General features: G+C 34.0%; 1 protein-coding gene across 5 annotated transcripts in view; it reads left to right on the top strand.

Annotated features, from left to right (window-relative positions):
• The window catches only part of TFPI (tissue factor pathway inhibitor), a 118,341-nt gene that overhangs the window by 45,297 nt on the left and 52,641 nt on the right, over positions 1–20,403 (top strand). For 4 of the 5 annotated variants that reach the window (XM_072612604.1, XM_072612607.1, XM_072612608.1 and 1 more), the window contains exon 2: positions 11,703–11,825. The exons of the other annotated variant lie outside the window; for it this stretch is intronic. In XM_072612604.1, the coding sequence (XP_072468705.1) occupies positions 11,705–11,825 (121 nt within the window). In that variant the 5' untranslated portion in view covers positions 11,703–11,704. The remainder of the gene's footprint in view (positions 1–11,702; positions 11,826–20,403) is intronic. 5 annotated transcript variants of the gene reach the window in all.

Genomic DNA, 20,403 nt, shown 5'->3' with positions numbered 1-20,403 from the left:
ACTCTTCTTATGACAGCATACGGAATTTGTTGGCATTGTAAGAACTCAGATTAAAATGATTCAGGAATGGGGAAATCTATTTTTTACCATGACAACCAATCCACTCTTAGACAAATCCTGTTAAGAAGCTTTTCGTAATATCAAAATGTTATTGACCAGAATTAAGCCCTCCATTTATTCTATTCTCTTCTTTGACCTGTCCCTCTACAAAAGTCCCAGTCTGACATTCGTTCTATCATCCTCCCTCTCTTATCCCCTTGCTCCCTGCTTTCCTGTGGGGTAAGATAGATTTCCATACCCAACTGAGTGCGTATGTTATTCCCTCCTGAAGCCAAATCTCATTAAAATAAGGGTCACTTATTCCCTCTCACCTTCCCCCTCTTCCCCTCCATTGTAAAAGCTCTTTCTTGCCTCTTTTATGTGAGATGATTTGCTACATTCTACCTCTCCCTTTCTCTTTCTCCCAGTACTTCCCCTCAACACTTAATTTTATTTTTTAGTTATCATCCTTTCATATTCATCTCACCCTATGCCTTCTCTCTCCCTCTCTCCCTCTCTCCCCACACATATATATACACCCACACATACACATACACAGATACACATACATACACACACATACATATATACACACACCTACATATATTCTCTCCAACTACCCTTAGGTCTCATGAGTTATAAATATCATCTTTCCATGTAGGAATTTAAACAATTCAACTTTAATAAGTCCCTTATGGTTTATCTTTCCTGCTTAACTTTTCATGCTTCTCTTTATTCTTGTATTTGAAAGTCAAATTGCCTATTGAGCTCTGGTCTTTTCAATAACAATGCTTGGAAGTTCCCTATTTCATTGAAATTCCATTTTTTCCCCTAAAGTATATGTAAGTAGGTCCCTGTTTCTACTTCACCACCTTGGCTCTTCCTCACAAAACAAAGTCTCCAGTTCTCTCATCACCCTGACACCATTCTCTATGTCTGACTACATTCCAATTTGACCATTCTTAGTTTTCTTCATTTTCTTTTTGGTGGGGCAAACATACACAACCTAGTATTACCTAGGTCTCTGTTGTTGCATCAAAATTGGCAACATAGGAAAAACACTTCACATACCTTAGAGTTTCACGTAAACGCAGGATATTATTCTTCAGTAGATTAAAATATTCCTTCTAAATTAGGGATGATGATTATAATTCCTATTTATACAGTGATTTAAGATTTGCAAAGTTTTATATGTTATCACTTTTGGTCTCCACTATAATCTACTAAGTTCAATGTCATTATCATTTAACAGATGATCACATTGAGGGTCAAAGAAGTTAAGCTGCTTATTTAGGGTCATACAGATAGTATATGAGGTAGGATACAAATCAATATCTTCTTGACTTTACCATCTACTGAGATAGAAGAGGCTATGATTCTAACTTACAATAGTAGCTATTAGATATAACCCATAATAATACTCCAGTTTTCTTCTGTTAAGACTTTGGCTGAAATTTGTATTAGACTGAACTAGAAAGAGTCTAGATGAACATTTAGTCAATTACTTTTATTAAAGTCCCAGTATGTAAGGAATCTTGATCAAAGGAAATATACTGGCTTAATCCTGGTCAATAAATAGAAGTTATTATAGAAAGTGTAAATAGCCAAAGCACTATGTGAGAGAAATCATAGCACAATTACATACACCATTGTGACAGAATAAAGAAATTTTAAAAGGTTCAATACGCTTTTTTATCTTAGAAAAGTCAGTAGTAAATAAACATAACCCTCTGGAGTGAAAAGAAATGTAATTTTTAGAGGAAATAGTTGGGGAAATAATGGTTGGGGAAATTATCATTATTATTTGTTGAAATCTAATGGAAAAATGTGACCAAAAATCAAAAGATCAAGAATTAGAAAAGCAATCTTTCATTTCTAACTTGAAAAGCAAAAGGAAATTTTAGAGCTGGAAGTATCCTTTTCCAAAGAGTTGAATTGTATATCTCTCTCTTGACTATGGTTGGACTGTCATACTCTTCCTTCTTTGTTGAACATGTCTTAAATATAGTCATCACATCTTGTCTTTCATTTATTTGTGCACATGTATGATCTCCTCACCATATGTAATATAAGTCACACAATTTATAATGTATGAATTCACTTATAATACACACATATATGTATATGTACACAAACAATTTTTAATATAATGCATAATCAGTACATAAGAAAGGCAGAATGGTATAGGGGTAGAATAATGTCCTCAAAGTCAGGAAGATCTGAGTTAAAACCATGTTCTTGAGGGAATTAAACCTTGGATCTTTCTGTGCTTCAGGAATATCTCTAATACTCTAAGCTACAGAGGAGAAAATCTACATTGTAAAAGGAATGATCTGAAAGAAAAAATAGTGTGTTTGGGTTTGGAAATGTTGAGTATAAGATATCTAAGAATATCAGGTTCTAGATGGCCAAGAGGCAGGTGGAGATGTAACATTGATGATCAGAGGAGTATTCTCTCTCTTCAGTAATCACCAAAGATCTATCACATGTGTGTTTATGTATTCTGAGCTGTACATGAAACTTTCTAAAAATTTATCATGTATTGGAACATAAAAACCTCACAAAAATGCATAAAATGTGTATGTGTATATATGAATATACTCGCATACACATATGTGTGTATATATATCCTCTACTAATCATAATAAAATGAAATGATACAGGGTAGCAGAAAAAAATAAAAATCATTTTAGTAATTTTCCCAGTGATGAATCAGTTATAACATTAGCAATAGCTCACATTTGTGCAATGTGTTAAAGTTTCCAAAGTTCTTAGCATATATTCTCATTTGAATTTCACAGCATCACTATAAGGTAGGTGCTATTATCCACATTTTACACTTTAAAAGATTTAAGCTGAGAGATATTAAGTGAGTTGTCCAGAATCATCCAGGTAGCAAGTGTACTTTTTTAAAATCATTTTTTTTTAATTTATGGAATAAAATAAGCATTTTCATGACATAGTACAATAAAATGATTATAAATGGAACTGCAAACTTATGTACAACTTTCTATTCCTCTTCAAAATATAATAAAGTTTACCATGTAAATTTCTTTTTTTCCTTCCCTCCCCAAACCCTAAAGATGGCTGCCACTAGACAAAAATATGTGTGTATGTGTATGTGTCTGTGTGTCTGTGTGTGTATGTAAAATAATTCTATACACACTTCTATTTATCAGTTATCCTCAGATGTAGGTAACATCTTCCTTCATATGTACTTTCTAGTTAATTTGGATATTTATAATAATCAAAATCATTTATTCACTCAAAGTTGTTCTTAAAACAATATTATGGTTGTTGTATACAGCACTCTCTTGTTTCTTCTTATTTTTGCCCTTCTTTACTTCATGCAAGTCTATTCATGTTGTTTTTTTTAAATCATTGAGCTCATCATTTCTTTTAGCACAGTAATATTCCATCACAATCAAATACCTTTTTCTGCCATTCCCAAATTGATGGGGATCTCTGCAATGTCTAGTTCTTTGACACTATATAGAATTACTATAAATATTTTAGAACATCAAGGTTCTTTCCCTTTTCCCCTAACCATCTTTGGAAACAGACTTAGTAGTGGTATTATTTGGTCAAAAGCAGTTTGATAAGTCTTTGGGCATAATTCTACATTGCTGTCTAAAATGATTGGATTCTTTCACAATTCTACCAACAATGAAATAGTGTACCAATGTTTCCACATCCCTTCCAACATTTGTCACTTTCCCCTTCAGCCATTTTACTCAATCTGATTAATGTAAAAGGATAAGGTTATTTTAATGTGTATTTCTTTAATCAATAGTGATTTAGAGAGTATTTTTTCATGAGTATAAATTGTTTTAATTCCTTCATTAGAAAACTGGCTATTAAAATACTTTGACCATTTATCAGTTGGGGAATGATTCACATTCTTACACATTTTATAAAGTTGTGTGTGTGTATATATGAGTGCACGTATGTGTCTAAAACTCTAATGTATGTATACATGACATGCACATATGTATACATATAAATACAGTAATACACATACAAATACATAAAACATGCATATATGTATGCTCAAATTTACATATACATATATGTAAAAGTTTATAAAATCTATAAGGATTTGAAACATTCCCCAATGATAAATGAGATATTAGATCTTTATACTGCAAAACAGTAATGCTCAAATTTTATACTGGTTAAAAAAATTCTTAAATGGATCAGTGGAACAGATTAGCTACAACACTTACAGAAGCAAATGTATCTTTGTATCCTAGTAAACACAAAGACTTCAGTTACTGGGATAAGGACTCAGTATTTGACAAAAATTGATGAGGAAATTGGACAGCAGTTTGCAGGAAAATTAATATAGATCAATATCTCTCTCTTTATACTAAAATAAAGTCCCAATGGATAAGTGATGCATGTGTTTGTTTGTAGTTATATTATAAACAAATTAGAGGAGTATGAGGGAAAACACCTATGAGATCTATAGATAGGAGAAAAGTTCGTGACCAAAAAAAGAAATAGAGTCTCATAGGAGATAAAATAGATTAATTTTGATTATATCAAATTAAAAGTTTTACATGAATAAATCAAATAAAGTTGATATAAAGCAATAACTAACAAAGAAGAAAACTTTGCAGCAACTTTCTCTGAGAAAAGTATCAGTTCCAAGATATGTTATGTACTAATTCCAGTTTCTAAGAATGAACCTTTCCTAATTGAGGTATAAGGATTTGGATAGACAATTCTTTTCTTTGTTCATATTTATTATAGATTTTTAATATTCTTTTAAAATTGATCTCCAAATTTTCTCCCTTGTTTCCAATCCTCCACCACATGCTGAGAAAGCAAGCAATATATGAGTTATGCAACTGAAATTATGCAAAGCATACATCCGTATTAACTATTACACAAAAAAAGCAAGAAAAATAAAGAAAGTAAGACAACTAGCTTGTACTTGTGGGTCATCAATTCTTTCTCTAGATGTGGACAGAATTTTTCATCATGGGTCCTTTGGAATTTTCTTGGATCATTTTATTGATCAGAACAGCTAATTCTTTCACAGTTTATCATCATTACAATATTGTCATTACTGTATATAATAACCTTCAGGTTCTGCTCTCTTCATTTTGTATCAGTTCATATAGGTCTTCCAATGTTTTTTTTTTTTTCCGGAAGTCATTCACCTTGCATTTCGGAGCTCATTAGTAATCCATCACAATCATATGTCACAATGTCTTCAGTTGTTCCCCATCCTCTTAATTTCCACTTCTTTGCCACCACAAAAAAAGTTGCTATAAATATTTGTGTACATAGAGGTCCATCCACCCCCTTTTCCTCCCAGAATGGTACATATTACTAGTTGCTATTGCTAAGTCAAGGAGAATAAGCTAAACACACACACACACAAATACACATACTCTTCTCTCAATAAGCTTATTCTGATGTGAAGATCACACATTACCTACTGCCCCTCCGTCTCTTTCTCCACTAAAGCTCTTACTTGTTCTCTTCTTTTATGCCAAATAAACTACCCCATTCTATTTCTCCTTTCTCCTTTCTCCTAATCTATTCCTCTTTCTTACTCCCTTCATTTTTGGGGGGATCATCTCAGCATGATTTATTCACACCTGTGCCTTTTGTCTATGTAGACTGCTTCTAATTGTTCTTAGAACATAATGATAAAGTTCTAAGAAATTATATGTATCATCTCATATAGGAATGTAAACCATTTAATTTTATTAATTTTTTTATGATTTTTCTATTATGTTTATATTTCTATGCTTTTCTTGGATCTTCTGTGTGAAGGTCAATTTTCTGTTCAGCTCTGCTCTTTTCATCATGAATGCTTGAAAGTCCTTCAATTCATTAAATTCCTTTCTTCCCTCTAAAGGATTATACTCAGTTTTGCTGGGGAGGTTATTCTTGGTGGTAATCCTATCTCCCTTGACTTCCAGAACATCATATCCAAAGCCCTTTTCTCCTTTAACATGGAAACTACTAAGTCTTTTGTGTACCTGACTGTGACTCCATGATAGTTGAAGTGTTTCTTCCTGCTTGCTTGTGATATTTTCTCTTTGATCTGAAAGCTCTGAAATTGGGCTATCATATTATTGGGAGTTTTCATTTTAGGATGTCTTGCAGGAGGTAATCAGTGGATTGTTTCAGCTTCTATTTTATCTCCTAGATCTAAGATATTGAACCAATTTTCCTTTATACTTCCTTGAAATGTGATGTTTAGGCTCTTTTATTTTTTTATCATGACTTTCAAATAGCCCAATAATACTTAAATTATTTCTCTTTCATTTATTTCCTAAGTTAGTTTTTTTCTGATATTTCTAATTTTTAATTTTTTTTATTCTTCAGAATTTATTTTATTATTTCTTGATATCTTACACAGTCATTAGCTTCTACTTACCTAATTCTAATTTTTAAGGAATATTTTCTTCAGTAAGCTTTTGTATTTTTTTTCATTTGGCCAATTCTGCTTTTTAAAGAATTATTTTCTTCAGTAGATTTTCATGCTCTTTTTTATCATTAAGTCAATTCTGTTTTCTTTTTAAGATTTTTAAAATATGTTTTTCTTTTTAAGATAGCATTTTTCTCCAGTATTTTTATGCCTCTTTTACCAAGTTGTTAGTTCTCTTTTAACAATTTTCTTGCAGAACTCTAATTTCTTTTCTCAATTTTTCCTCTGCCACTCCTTATGTATTTCTTTAACTCGTCCAAAAAATTCTTGTTGGTCTTGTGTCCAATTAGCATTTTCCATTTGAGATTTTTTTGGTAGATGTTTTCACATTGTTGTCTTCTCAGTTTGTGTCTTGGCCTTCTGTGCCATTGTAGTAGCTTTCTATGGTTATTTTTTTGTTGTTGTTTACTCATTTTTCCAGCCCATTTCTTAGTTTTGAATTGTATGTTAAAGTTGGACTCTGCTCACCTGGGGTTGGTCAGGTACTGCCCCAAATTTAGGCTTTTTTTATGCAGCTGTTTTCAGCACTAATTCTGGGATTTACACATTTTTGGTGCTTCCAAAGTGGTTTGATCCAGGGAGCGGTGTGGTCACTGTTCTCTTGTACTATGCTCTGCTCTTTACCCATAAAGTTCCCCTCATCTCCTGTAGCTGCAAGTGCTAAAATTCCTCTCTGCTTTTGAACTGTGATAAGGCCCCCTGCTCCCTTGTGACTGACCATAAATTCTCCTTTGAGCTGTAACTTATAAATGCTTATGGCACATAAAGTTGAAAAATCAGTGCCAGCTGCCACCACTGCTAGCAAAGTAGCCCCTATTATCATTCTTTTCTACCCAGTTTTCCAACCCCCTTACAATCTCTGGGCTGAGAGCTCCTAAAGTGGCTGCTACCACTGTCTTAGTCACCTCTAAGGCCTGTCCATTGGGCTACTACCACATGCTCTCTTTGGGTCAGCCCACACCTTGGTGTCACAGATCTCTCTTGCTGACCTTTTAAGTTGCCTAGGGTTGGAAACATCTCTATCCCTTACCTTTTCTTGGCTCTGCCACTCTAAAATTCAATTTGAGGCATTATTTTAAAGTGTTTTAGAGGTGAAAGTTGGGATAGTCTGGTGGGGTTGCTGCTTCTAATCTACCATCTAGGATCTAATCTATGAATTCTTTTCAAGTGAAGAAATCACAGGTATCTATAGCCATTTGAGAAAAGAAAAAAAGTTCCAAATCAGTACAAATTAGAGAAATGGCAAATTAAAACAAGTCCAAGATTCTATCTCATTCTCATAAGATTTGCAAGGATGACCAAAAAAAAAAAAAGGAAAATGACAAATATTAAAAGAGTTATGGGAAAATATGCATATTAATACATTATTAGTGAATCTATGAGTTGGTTACAACCATTCTGGAAAGTAATTAGATTTAATATACAAAAAAGTTAGTAAACAGTGCATCTTCTTTCACCCAGTTTTACCATGGTTAGATCTATGTCCAAAAAAGAGAAGAAGAAGGAAAAAGTTTTATTATGTAACAATATTTATAACAATTCTTTGGTGGTAACAGAAAAGAAAACTGGAAACTAAGGGATGCCCATCAATTGAAAAATATCTGAGTAAGTTGTGGTATATAATGTGAGTAAATAGTTATTGTGCCCTAAAACATGAGGAAATTGATGATTCCAAAGAGCCATGAAAGGATTTACATGAACTGATGCAGTAAGTAAGCAGTACCAGAAAAAGCATTTTGTATCAATATAATTAAAATTAACATTTTCAAAGACTGATGAACTAATGAAGAATGAAAAGAGAATGAGAATGATTTATATAAATCAGCAAGTATAGAAATAATTTTGAAAGCTATAAGAGCTGTGATCAACTGCATGATCATCCATAATTCCAGAATATTGACAATGAAGCATGCCACCTATTTTCTGACAGGTGATAGATTTCATCTAGGTGCAAAATATGTATTTGTGTATGAAGCCAATGAGAGAATTGTTTGTCTTTATTATGCATATTAATTACAGAGGATTTTCTTTCTCCTTTTTTCCCCTCCAGTGCAGTGGAAAGAGCACTGAGGTTCAAAAAGAGATTTTTCTTCTTTTAAAAAAATAAAGCACAGAGTTTTAGGGAGGAGTGCTACCAATATAGAATATTACATGTACTTTCAAATGAGGTCATTGGAAATTATTAGTTTTACTTAATTTTTTAAGTACACAGAGTTGGCACAGAGTGGGAATAATCTGTAAATATTCACACTGTTAAAACAAAATATGGCAACAAAACTTTTTTCTAAAGAGAGTTTAAGAGGAGAGAAGAGAGAAAGAGAGGGATTTCGCAAATGGCTTCAGTTTTTTGTAGTAAGAGAAGTTCTTTAGCTGAGATGCTGAGGAAGGGTACTCTGTGAAGTCTGAGAAAATCTTTAGAAGATTTACTGTGGTGAGCAGCATAGTGAATTGATTATGGAGGTGCAAAACGATTACCTTGCTGAGGTGAGGATCCAAATGAGAAAGTGGTATACTTTGCATTTACTTATCTGCACATGGGTTGAATCCCCATATCCTTCTCCATCTTTGGTGGAGCAAGGTCCTTACCTAATGCCTATACAGTGAAATCATATGGCCAATCCCTATCCCAATCCCTAGAATCTATTGAATTTTCATGCACATAGTAGGAATTTTTTATATGTTGAATTGAAATAATACCCAGAACTTTACCCTGCTTCTTGACTCCATGTTTTCCAATGTATCAAGCTGACTTCCATATTTCTTAAACTAAAATATACTGAATCCACCTCTCCCTGTATGATATCAGATTATCTAAAACAGGGAGAGCAACTGTTGATGTGTAGACCTCATGTTGCTACTGTTTATTTGGGGCAATTGGTGGCTCAGTGGAAAGAGTGCCTGGCTTGGAGTTGGGAAGACTTATAACCCTCTTTCCCCCAGTTTCTTCATCTATAAAATGAGCTGGGGAAGGAAATAACAAACCCGATTCATCATCTCTGCCACGAAAACTCCAAATGGGTCATAAAGAGTCAGACATGACTGAAAATGACTGAAGAAAAACAACATAAGATTTATCTAGTTGTTTCTCTGAAGTGAAAGTATTCAGGAAAATCTTTCACACTATCACTGCCACTGTTACCTACCTAGAAAATGGAAAAACTTACACTGACCCTTTCTGTATGAAGAATAGAACATTTATAGCATTAGTGTTATCTGATGAAATTTATCAAAAGAAAAATATAACTGCTGTTTTCATTGTGCTCCCCCATAAAATCTGCATACCTCCTCCACCTTAAACCTCCTTTGTTCTAACCTTGAGTAAAAGGAGAGTCTATTTTTTAAACTTAAATATGACCAGGATCACTACGCTGAAATGTATTAAAATCTAAACATGCATAGACAAAGATAAAGGGCTATCCCTCTAAACTGCTCTAGATGGAACATCGAATTCATCTTGAAAAAACTGTCCCTTATAATGCTTCCGTTCTCTTCCCTTCTTGACTATATTAGAACTGCTAGTTGAAGGAAGACTTGTGCTCCCCCATATCTTTCATCTGCATACCTCCTCCACCTTAAACTTCCTTTGCCCTAACCTTGAGTAAAAGGAGAGTCTTTTTTTTTCAACTTAAGCATGTTTTTCTTTTTTCTAAATTTCATTTTTCAATGAAATTAAAGCAGTCAGTGACCCATTTTGCAGCTGAAATCTGCACTTCATTGCAGTATTGAGGTGACAGCTTGTCACCTAGCATCACCTTCACAAAGAAAGTGGCTTAAATAAGACAACTGAAGAAGCCTCACGAGAGAACTGCTGAAAGTGGGCTGGTCAGAGTTCTAAACAGTTTCCTTTAGTGGTATGCTGCATGCATGTCAGTCCCTTTAGAGAAAGCAGGATTAGGAAACAGAGTAGAAACAGAGCAAATGAAAAGAGAATGAGGAAATGAATGTCTAAGGGTTGGCAAAGCTCAGAAGAATGTCTTGAAAATGAGAGTCCACTTTAAAATTAAAAACAGCTTGATGATTAGAGGATTGAGAGAAGGAAATAGAAAAATTTATCTTAAATAGAAAAAAATTAAAGGCAGTATAAAATATAACAGGGAAAATAGAAAATGTTTGAAGTGAGAAATGGGTAACTAACACACATACCATTTTCTCTACTTTTTATGGATCCATAGGGAAAATAACAAAACATACAAAAATGATTTAGCTATACTCAAATGATCACTGTTTCATCAGGCTTCAGTTTCATGGTCTGTCAGAAGTATTGTGATAGAAGGGCCAATAAACAAGAATTCTAGGGAACTGGTTTCTGGTTCAGTTTTGCCAATAACTAACTACTTTTATGACTTTAGAAAAACAAAAGAAACAAGACAAAAACACAAAACAATAGATAAAACAACTTTCATCTCTCCGGGTCTCACTTTCTCGACTGTAAAATAAGAAGGCTGGACTAACTGATGACTCAGGATATTTATCAGACTCCTTGATTACTAGAAGCAACATAAACTTAATGAACAATAGAGTTGAATATATGTTTACATTACATTGTTGATATATACGTAAAAGAAAACTAAAATGTTTGGCTAAAATTATGTATATAAGTATATTTGATTAAAGGTTAAAGCATATTGACTATGTGTGACTTGTTTACATAGCATATAAGCATGTATTGAGGACCTATGATTTATTAAAAAAATTTATTTTTTAAAATTTATTATTATTTTTTAATGTTTTACAATCACTGCCATAAAATTAAGATTTTATCCCCCCCACACCTACCTCCCACTACCCCCCTCCCTCCCCATGACAGCCTAAAATTCCATATAGGTTCTACATCTACTTTCCTATTGAGTACATTTTCGCTATAGTCATGCTATGTAGTCAAACTAAAATAAATGGAAGAAACCATATAACAAATCAAAACATGATACACAAAAACACACACACACACAAACATGATCTGCTACATTCTGCGAATGACTTCTATATTTCTTTCTCTGAGTGTGGAAGGCATTTTGCCTTAGAAAACCACTATTGGGATTTTTTTTTTTTAATAAGTTCTTACGTTATTACAAAATTCCAAATCTACCAGAAAAAACTCTCGCATACTGTGGTCGTTTCTGTGCACAAAGTTCTCCTGGTTCTGGATTTATTAAAAATTTTTATTGGCTATATATATATATATATATATCTGTATGTGAAATATGTGTTTCAGAAATGATCACCAAGGTGAAGAAAGGGCACATGTTTGTGGTTGCTATCTTCTTACTGCTTAGCCATGCCCCTTGGCTTCTGGATGCTAATTCTGAAGATGATGAAGAACAAGGAGATATTTTAGGTAAAATTTTGCCTATTTTAAGTTATTTAATATCTTTTTATTTTTATTAACTTTCCAACTAAATATTTCCTTTTATTAGTTCATTCCAACTTCACTGTAATAGCAATCATATTCTGGTTCAATTTTACCCTATGCAAGGTATAAAGAAAATGACTTCATCCTAATGATCTACTGTAATGAAGACAGTTCCTTTCTGGGATTTACCAATAAGGCAAGAGCAATCCAGGAGAATTCAAATAAAGATTGCTTTAGTCTGAGTCTGTGGAAGACTAGCAGCCCTATATATTGCAAGAGCAATCCGGGAGAATTCAAATAAAGATTGCTTTGGTCTGAGTCTGTGGAAACCTAGCAGCCCTGTATTGGTTCTGTAGTGACTTTCCATTGATGCAGCTAGGTGGTACAGTAGGTAAGCACTGGACCTGAAGTCAGGAAAACTCATCTTTCTGAATTCAAATCTAGCTTCAGATAGTTACTAACTGTATGACCCTGGATAAGTCACTTAATCTTGTTTGCATCAGTTCCTCATCTGTAAAATGAGCTGGAGAAGGACATGGAAGACCACTCCAGTATCTTTGCCAAGAAAACCACAAATAGTATTATGAAGAGTCAATTGAAACAACAATTTTCCATTAGCATTGAGGGTACCCCGTATGGAGATAGATGGAGGAGAGAAGGGAGATATAAAAACTAAGTCTTTAGTGATTCCATTTCTCTGATCTTGGATTATATGGCCCATTTAGGGAGGACTAGCATCTCTGGTATGAAAGCTCACTGAGACCTTTTCAGGTCTGCTCATCCACCTTTGGTGTTTACCTGTCATCCATTTCTTACCTGTAGCTCTAAGAAGCTGTAGCTCTTAAGAAGCTGTAGCATGTGCAGTGGCCATACTCTGATAAAAATATTTAAGAAGATGGGCTATACCAGATTGACAAGTCTCAAACCCATCAATAATTTAGGGGGATGTTCACCCCAAACATGTGAAGACATCTGCTGGCAGAATGGGTAGATGAGAACAATTTGTTCCAATGGCCATGAAGGCAGCTGAAACAGACAGCAAAGATACCAAGCTCATCCACGGCATCCCAGGCCATCACCAATTGTCTCGACTTTTGTCTTGCCAGTAGACTTTGGTAATTCTGGAAAAGAGAATGAGGCTGATGACTTTGTGCAGCTCTGCCTCACTTAATTCCAATTCATGCACAAGTCAAGTCAATCATTCCAGTCTTTGGTGCTCTTTGAAAAAGGACAATAGCTCTAATCCCATATTTTTAAGGACAGTCCAGAAAATAATAAAACAGTTAAAATGTTGGATTAGAGGATGTAAATAATGGAAGGCTCCTCTGGTCTGATTGACTTAACATTCTAAAAGCTATGAGATTAACCTGAATAGTAAAGGAAGAGGAAATAGAAAGTGAATTTGCCAGAATCCAGTTTAACCAATTTGCTTTTCATTATCTCTCAGAGACTTGTGTTATTTGTTTAAAAATATGGCATACCAATAACTATTTTAAAGTCACTATTACATGGAAATTATTAACACAGCTTCACTTAACTGAATTAAATAATGCAATTTAATGTAATTTACTAAACACTTCTGAGGCACCTATTGTAGACAAAGGCAGCTAGGTAGTGCAGTGGATAGAGTGCTATCCTGGAGTTAGGAAGACTTATCTTTCTGTGTTCAAATGTAGCCTAAGACATGTACTAGCTGTGTGACTTTGGACAACTCACTTAGCCCTGTTTCCTTTAGTTCCCCATCTATAAAAGGAGCTGGGGAAGGAAAGAGAAAACCACTCCCATATCTTTGTCAAGAAAATCCCAAATGGGGTCATAAAGAATCAGACATGACTGAAACAAATCAATAATAACAATAAATTTTAGAAAATGGACAGTGAGATGGCATAGTGGGTTAAAAAAATGTCAGGCCTGGAGCCAGGAAGACTTATTGTCTAGAGTTCAAATATGGCCTCAGAAACTTACCAACTGTGTGACCCTGGGAAAGTTACTTAACCCTGTTTGCCTCAGTTTATTATGTGTAAAATAAGCTGGAGAAGAGAATGGCAAACTACTCTAATTTCATTGGCAAGAAAACCCCAAATAGGGTCATGAATAGTTGGACATGACTGAATGACTGAACAACAACATATTATGGACACTATAATGTGATAGTCTTAGGAAGAGACAATTGATAGAGTATTGGACTTGGAGACTGGAAGACTTCAGGAAGGTTCACATCATAACTAGTTCTAAAATCCTAGGCAAATCATTCAATCTCTGAGTACTTCTGAGTAATTTAACATTTGTGTACATCAGAGAATTTTCGAGGACATATCTACTAAACATTTATCAATAGAACCTTAATGAAAAGTCACTGCTATTTACACAAGACTCTTCTCACTGGGGATGAGAGTGATTACCTGGACCTGTGTTATTATTGGGTTATCCAGAGCTTGGAAAGGAGAATTTCTCTTCTTCTGGATTCTGGCTTCTTTAACTTCTTTCTCTTCTTTTGGGGGCCTTTTTGAGAAGAGCTTGTTATCTCTTCACATGCCTTCTCTTATAGAAGAAGTCAGAAGCAAACCAGAAGCTCTTCTTCTGCCAAACCCTAACTAATTCTTCCCTTACGTAGGCACAAAGTTGAGAAATAATTCTTTCCACGAATGAGGAGAGTATTATTCAAATTCTACAACTTGATTCCATCGCTTGAACCCATAGTTAACCATATACCTATAGAAGGCAAGAAAAAAGTCAAGATAGTAATGACGAGATGGAAACATGGCAGGCTTTGTGCAAAGCACAAAAGGACCTAGTTCAGATCTCAGTTTTCAATCTACTGTGTGACTTTGGGGATAGTCGCTAAAAGCACCCTGACCTTCAGATTCTCCTCCATAAGAAAGAATTTCCCTAAATGATCTCAAGTTTTCTATCTAGCTTTAGATTCTATGTTGAACAAAGTACATGTTATAACTTTAGAGTATAAATCAATCATCAAGCATTTATTAAGTGCCTGCTACATGCAAGACAATATGTTAGGCACCAGGAACTCAAAGAAAAATGAAAACAACTCCTATCATCAAGGAACAGTGTCTGACAAAAAATAGACTGATGAGGTTAAATAACTTTGTTTATTTCTCTTTTAAAAAGAAATTTAAACTAGACATATTCTCTACCTCCTTAAGTCACTTTACTACTTTTTATAGATTTTTTTTTTTTTTGCGATAAAAAGGACTAGAAATCCCAGGGTTAATCTTTTGATTATAGTTAAACTTGTCCATGGTTTATAAACTTCTGGATAAAATCCTCTGGAAAAAACATGCCTGTGGTACTATACTACCACCTAGTGGCTATCCACCAAAATATCAGGTCCAAATAACTATTAGTGGAGCAAAAAATAATTTGAATGTCACAAAGCTTATAAAAAGAAATCAAACAACAATTACCACTAAAATATCATGCAGCGTTTTCTTTTGACCTTCAGTAATCTGAATATGTTATCTTATTTATTTCCTAAAGTGAAAGTTCCATGGAGGCAGAAAATGTTTCTCCAAATCCCCACCTCAACCCCTGCATCCTAGCTCAATGTTTTACACCCACCTTTTTCTCAGCCCCTTGCACAATGTCTTGAAAAGTGTAGGGCTTAAAATATATCTTTTAAAATTTTCATTTAAATGCCAAGTATAAAGACCTGTTTATCACTGAGAAATACGTATATACCATATGCATGGCATGAAATATTGATTTGTAAAATTTTCTCTATGAAAATGATAAAATTTAACATAAAAACTTATATTATTAGGTAGCAGAAAAGGGAAAGGAAAGGAGAGTTAGCTGGGATAGTGTATATAATACCTTATGTTCATCTTATTGAATCTAAAGCATCTTGGGAGCATTTTGGTCTTTTGTGGGCAAAAACCTCATAATTTGTATTTACCTAAGAATATGAGGAATCTTGTGAGTCAACATTATCATGAATATGTGTGGATCATGAAAGTCTTTTATAGTTATAACTATTTTATTCAAAATCACTGTACTATACAATTATTAGAAAATAATACGTTCATAGCTAGAGTGGGCTAGAGGGGTCATGATGTCTAAACTCTCTGTTTCACAAAGAAAGAAACTGACACCAATAGAGTTTGAGTGACTTGGTTAAGTTTCTACCTCGTAAGGCAGAGTCCTCTAGTTCTACATCTGGAGAAAATATTGCAATATGCTGCTTTTCCTAGCTCAGCCTCAGAAATAAGTATGCTAATGGTCTTCCACAGACACTGATTATGGATACAAATTTCTATTTGCTGAATTTTTGTCTTGTACCTTAAATTGAGTTTCATTATTTTATAATCCTTCTCTTTAAATAGCTGTTAAGTCATAAATGGAGTCTCTAAAGCTTCCAGGAATATGTGGATAGGAAGTATTCATTTAAAGTGCTGCGAATGAAAGGGGAAAGTAGTTCTGCGTCAATTGCCAGCTGCTTTGCCATAATGACAATATTTATCTAAGCAATATAGTTACAAGAACCATCTAAAAGCTCAAGGGCACTTTATTTACTCACTTCAGAAAGCTATACAACTTCAAATAAGTAGAGAATTACATAGAACCCAAGGAAACTTACGGGAAATTAATTTATATCTCATTTTGAAGTAAACTTACTTTAGAGCCAAGAGGATCTTTTTTTCCCCCTGTTCCACATTTTGATAGTGACAGGGTCATCCCTGTTGGTGAAATGAGAGTATTTGCTATTACTAGCATTGGTGTGTGTTTCCTAGGTAGATTCACATGGGTCTGTTTATGTGTGGCTCACAGGGAGGCTTGAATAGATATCTCAAGAGTCTCATCCACCCACCCTATTACAAGGGAGACTTTGATTCCTATCCACTCCTCTTCCCCGATATTGTTACTCTAAGGGAAATACATTTTAGACTCAAGCTACTCTCCTGATTGCTATCCTTTAACATGGAAGGAGTGTCCCATGATATAGTTCCAAAGTATTGACTCCCACCAATGCCAATTCCATGAAAGCTATCACACATCGTAAATAACATATAAATCCATTTATCTAAACTGATAACAAAAAGAAATCAGAGAATTTATAAATGTTAGGCTATACCAGACAATACATAGAAAATAAATCTCCCACTAGAATCAAGATACCTCAACTCAACCAAAACAGTGAGGAAGGGTGAGTCAGATCTCACCCAAGGAGAAATTGCCTGAAATCTCTGGCAACATAAGCTAGGGAGAAGGAGGTTATTTAAGTGCCATGTCCTCTACATTTAAGCTTCTTCCTGAGACCTTTCATTCCCTTCAAGCACCTCTCCTGAGGAGAGACTAGAACTATGTATCTCCTCTCTGGAAGCTATAAACTAAAAGAAACAAAATGCTCCTTTTTCCAAGCTTATGCCAACTCCACTCTCCACTCAGGCAGACAGCACTGAGTAATTCTCTGCCAGTGAGAGCCATATGCAAATAGTTTTCAACCTCAGGTTACACTGGATAGGGTGTATTTATTCAGAAAATATTTACACACAATTTATACTGAAATATGTATTTTCTAAAGCTTAAGTAATTATTTTAGAATCAAACTTTTCTAGTTTCATGGTATCCTTTAACAACATAAATTAGTTTATTTTTCTGAATTCTCTTAGACTTTACAAGGTGTTCATTTGATTGGTTACTTTTAACTTATTCTTCTAAATACTTCTCCCCAAAATTCAAAACAAGACTGGCTAATCATGAAAATATGAAGAAAGGGAGATTTTTTTTAAATGATGAGAAAATTAGAAAAGAACACCTAAAATTGAATGATGATGAATAACAGAAAAATTATGAAGAATTAGGTATTGCATAGATATATGGTGCCCAGATATGGAATGATCAACTTGTAATTATACATTTCTACCTGTCTTTAACCAATGTTACTGATGTTTGTTAAAAATTATTTAAACTTGCATATTGTTTTAAGAGGCTCCTGCTATCACCAACTTAGACTGAAACCATACATAAATGGGGGGGAAAATATTCTGTTTTGACCATGACTATTCATTACCTAGCCTGCAACCATGTGGAAAATGGGCTATCTAATTTATAGAATCTTTGAAATGTCCTTTTTGAAATAAGCACATTAGAAACGATAGTGATAACAACTAATATTTACACATAATTTTAAAGTTTCCAAAATATTTTCCATTACTATCTCATACCCATGAAAAACTGAGAGGTAGGTATTATAGGTATTATTATGATTTTATAAATAAGGAAATAGGTAATACAGGTTAAGTGATACCTATTGTCACATAGCTAACAAGTATCAGAGGCAGGCTTTGAATCCGGGATTTTCTGACTCCAAGCCTCTGTGCTCTCCTTCATACCTTATTGTTTTTAAGTTTAGTGAAACATTTTTAAGTATCTTATGCAACTATCTTAAATATTGTGGAAAAATGTGGGAAGAATTCTTTTTCCTCCCATTTTATGAGAGATTCTGTTTGGTAAAATGATTTCACATAATTAGGAAAAGAATTGGGCAACTAAAGGGGATGCATTGGGATTCTATAGGAAGGAATAGTCTGGTCAATTTTTGACAAATATGAGAAATTCAAACTAATGGTTTTATAAAACTATAGATATGATTGTTATAAGTCAAATTTTCTCATTTTCTTTCTATTGTCGTAAGATTCAAAATAGTGAAATACAGTATAATGGGCCACCTCTACTAGACAGTGCAACTTTTATATAAAGAGGTGATATTATAATCAAAGTCACGTTAGTTTGTCTAGGGTTCTAAAGCAAAGACAGAGAGCAGTGAAGAAGGTATAAAGGTGCTCAGTGTACAAACACAAATCAGATACAAGACAAGTAGTTTATTCTTACGCAGAAAAAAATGCTAAATAGAGAATAAGTGCTCACATTAAGAGAATCAACATGTTAAACAGGATTCATCATAAACTTATAACTATGGTTACAATTGTCTAGAAAGTTAGTATCCACTTTTTATATGGACATAAGGTAGTTTGCAGAACTGCTAATTAACCATTTTAATTTCATTCACCTAGTCATTGTCTACCTTGGACCAATCATCTTTCCATTGGTGGACCTCTCCAATTCATAAGTCTCCCTTGCTCTCAGCATCTATTGCTCCAGGGATACAATATTGTGGCCTTTCCAGATCTTTAAACCTCTCAGAACTCACAAGACACTCTTGGATACATCTGCCATGTGATATTCATTGACTTGAGTTTAGGAAAGAATAAACAAAAACTGCAAAGGCTTTGAGAGACATCAGCCCAAATGACTGAGGGGTTGCTATCATCCATGGTAAAGAAGGATAGACTTTCTCTCTCTCTTACTGGGATAAATATCATGCTACCTCTGGGCCCATTCAGGAGCTATCTCTTTCCTCTTAAAAAATCCACTTGAGTCATCAATTCTTCTGGTTCAACAGCCAATTAGTAGGGCTCTTCCTCATTTCCTCAATGCTATAAATAAACCTTCAAAGCTCCCACAGAGGTGGCTACCATATATATTGGACTTTGTCATCTACAATAAATTCCACATCATATTTCCATAACTTCTTCTGATCAATTTTCATAAGGCCTTTCCTATTTTTCCATCATTGTTTAAATCAATATCAGCAGGATACAGTGTTTAAACTTCCCTACCCACTAGTCCTAGCTCTTTTCTTTAAAGAAGTTGAGAATATCTATCAGACATTCAGAGAAATCTGAAGATCACTTCAGGCCAGATCCATTTTAGATCACAAATCTTACTCTCTGTTATTTAAAAAAAATCTTGTTCGAAAGTCAATTTTGTGTAGACATTTAAATATTTTCACACTACTATATATAGCTTTTTGTATTCAAAATGAATGAATATATGATGGGAAAAATAGCAACTATGTTTTGTTTAGTATTATTTGTGTAACGAGTTTTAATTTCATTGAAAGATGCTGCCCTCCAGAGGGCAATTTGACATGCCATTTCAACATTGTTTTCACAATTCTAATTTCTAGTTACTTCTAAAACATCACTCAACTAATCATAACTTCATCTGTTCAATGATTCTAGGAAAAAGTTGTTGCTATTATAAATTGAAAGCAAAAAATTTTAACATTCAGTGACTAGAATTCTTTCTTCCCAGTGGATACAAATATAGGACTATAGGCTGATTTTCCTAGTAACTTATCAATGACAATATTTTCAATTACCAATTCAAATCATCAAATGTTTACTAATTCCTCCTGTGAGAAGCCCATTTCTCATGACATGCATATTGATTTTAACTGTATCACTGCAGAATATGCTCTCACAAAAACCTGGAATGACTTACATAAACTGATACAAAGTGAATGAACAGAATCAGGGGAACAATGTATATAGTAAGCAGCAATATTGTATGATGATCAACTACAATACAGCTATTTTCAGCAGTACAGTATCCAGGAAAATTCTGAAGGAATTATGATAAAAAATGCTATCCACATCTAGAGAAAGAAAGTATGGAGTCTGTAAGCAGATAAAAGCATACTTTTTTCTTTTTTTTAAAAAAGAATCTGTTTTCTTTCACAACATGACTATCATGGAAA

This window comes from Notamacropus eugenii, chromosome 5, assembly GCF_028372415.1.
Source record: "Notamacropus eugenii isolate mMacEug1 chromosome 5, mMacEug1.pri_v2, whole genome shotgun sequence".
Lineage (NCBI taxonomy): Eukaryota > Metazoa > Chordata > Mammalia > Diprotodontia > Macropodidae > Notamacropus > Notamacropus eugenii.
The sequence above is the reverse complement of the archived record's forward strand: the minus strand, read 5'-3'. Positions and strand labels throughout refer to the sequence as shown.